General features: G+C 42.4%; 1 protein-coding gene across 1 annotated transcript in view; it reads right to left on the reverse strand.

The window, feature by feature from the left end:
• Positions 1 to 264, reverse strand: part of LOC309560165 (galectin-4-like) — a 26,176-nt gene extending 25,912 nt beyond the window's left edge. Inside the window, exon 1 of the mRNA XM_082263730.1 lies at positions 203 to 264. Within this exon, the coding sequence (XP_082119856.1) occupies positions 203 to 247 (45 nt within the window). The 5' untranslated portion in view covers positions 248 to 264. The remainder of the gene's footprint in view (positions 1 to 202) is intronic.
• Between the last annotated feature and the right edge of the window lie 1,440 nt (positions 265 to 1,704).

Here is a 1,704-nt window from a genome sequence, read left to right on the forward strand (position 1 = left end):
TACAGCAATATGCACTTTGCCTTGCTAAAAAGGGCCTGTTGAATGAATTAAGAAAACCAGTCAGTCACAAAGTGAAGTGACCCACCATCTTCCATTATTCCGACCACTGTAAGTGGATAAAATATAAAATCTAATGAATTGCTGAATTTGTGCAAAGTGCAATCAGGCCGCTGTGCCCAAAGAGGTTGAAGTTGGCACTTACTGGGTTGTACAATGGATAGTATCCCTGAGCTGGAACAAACGCCATGGTTGGTCAGTTGGTATCGTCCACCTGGCAAAGTCACCTGTGAAGCAGAGAAAAGCTCATACAGAGGAATGGTTATATATGTAAACGTAGTGTGGGAGTGTCAGATGACGTGAGTTTTTATTGCAACCTTTGTCCTTCAAACACTTTCCTTCTATCAGTAGAACCTTTGTTCATGTGATATTAATCATATATGATAGCTCTCCGGCCAGCCTCAAACATAAACTTCAGAATAACTATAATAGGGCAGGGGCAACCACTTTTATCAGAAGCCAGCAGATAGGACAGAGATAGGAAAAGTTTGCAAAAGTAGAAGCTAACCTCTCCATATGACAGCTATTTAGACAAGGCTGTTTTATACTTTATCTTTTTTACTATTATATGGTTCTCTAAAACAAATATGCACCAGTGTATGTCAAAGTTGTCACACTGCAATTGTGGCTAGTTGGGGATAAGTCACATGTGCATTGGCCTACTGACCGCTTCCTCATTCCCAGTGAGAAAAGAGTGTATAATAAGGAACCAATGACCCAGTCATTATGGAAGGTGTCAAGTCAGATGTTGGTTGTCTCAAGAACAAGATAGGAGGTATAAATATTGGTAAAACCATCATGTTCCAATTATATGATCCAATTACCATGGTCCCAATGAGTCTATTGTACAAACTCTTACCTACTGTCCTGTCAATCAGCAAGTGATTTCAAATATTTGAAATTCTTGCAGTAGTAGAATAATGTACCTTCTTAGCAACTGAATAACGCAGAAAATTTAGCGTTTAGGTGGTAAAAGTACATGAGGAAGGCAGCGCATGAACCACACCGGGATGCAATGGATAAGGAAGTCAGGTGAACATCCAGTATAGAAAGGGTTAACAGTTTATTGGTATTGATAACCAAAAAACAAAGTACATAAATGCTTACATCCCCCTGGACTGGAGTGGAAAAGGGCACCTGGCTGCAAGCAACACGAGTGCGAGGAGGTCAGTCTCCCAGGACTGCTGAGCAGTGTGTGCACAAAGCCGGAAACCAGCCGGCGCGAGGATGAAAGGACCCTGCTGTAGTTCCGTAGCGGTGACATCAGCCAGACAGGGGCCACTTGCGGGGAAATACCAGGAACCAGGGTGGACCACAAGCTATATGGTTGCCATGAGTACATGTTTCGCGCTATGCGCTTTATCAAGTCATCTTGGATGACTAGTTGGGCTATACCCTGAGTGGGGTGTTAGCCCGTGGTCCTCTTGGTCCACTGTTTTTTTCTTGTTCTTTTGTTTTACTCATGCTTTGACCTCTGGTCTTTTCCTTTTCCGTTCCTTTTTTCCCTGCCCTTTTGCTTTTTCTTGTCTCCCTTTTTTTTTTTTTGTTTTGTTTGTTGTCTTTATGATTTTTTTACTCTTTTTAGGTTCAATATCTCACTGATACTTGTGTGACACACAGGGTGGTCTCGGCTCGGGGGTCTCCAGG

The sequence above is a fragment of the Pelophylax lessonae genome (assembly GCF_965119305.1).
Source record: "Pelophylax lessonae genome assembly, chromosome: 7".
Lineage (NCBI taxonomy): Eukaryota > Metazoa > Chordata > Amphibia > Anura > Ranidae > Pelophylax > Pelophylax lessonae.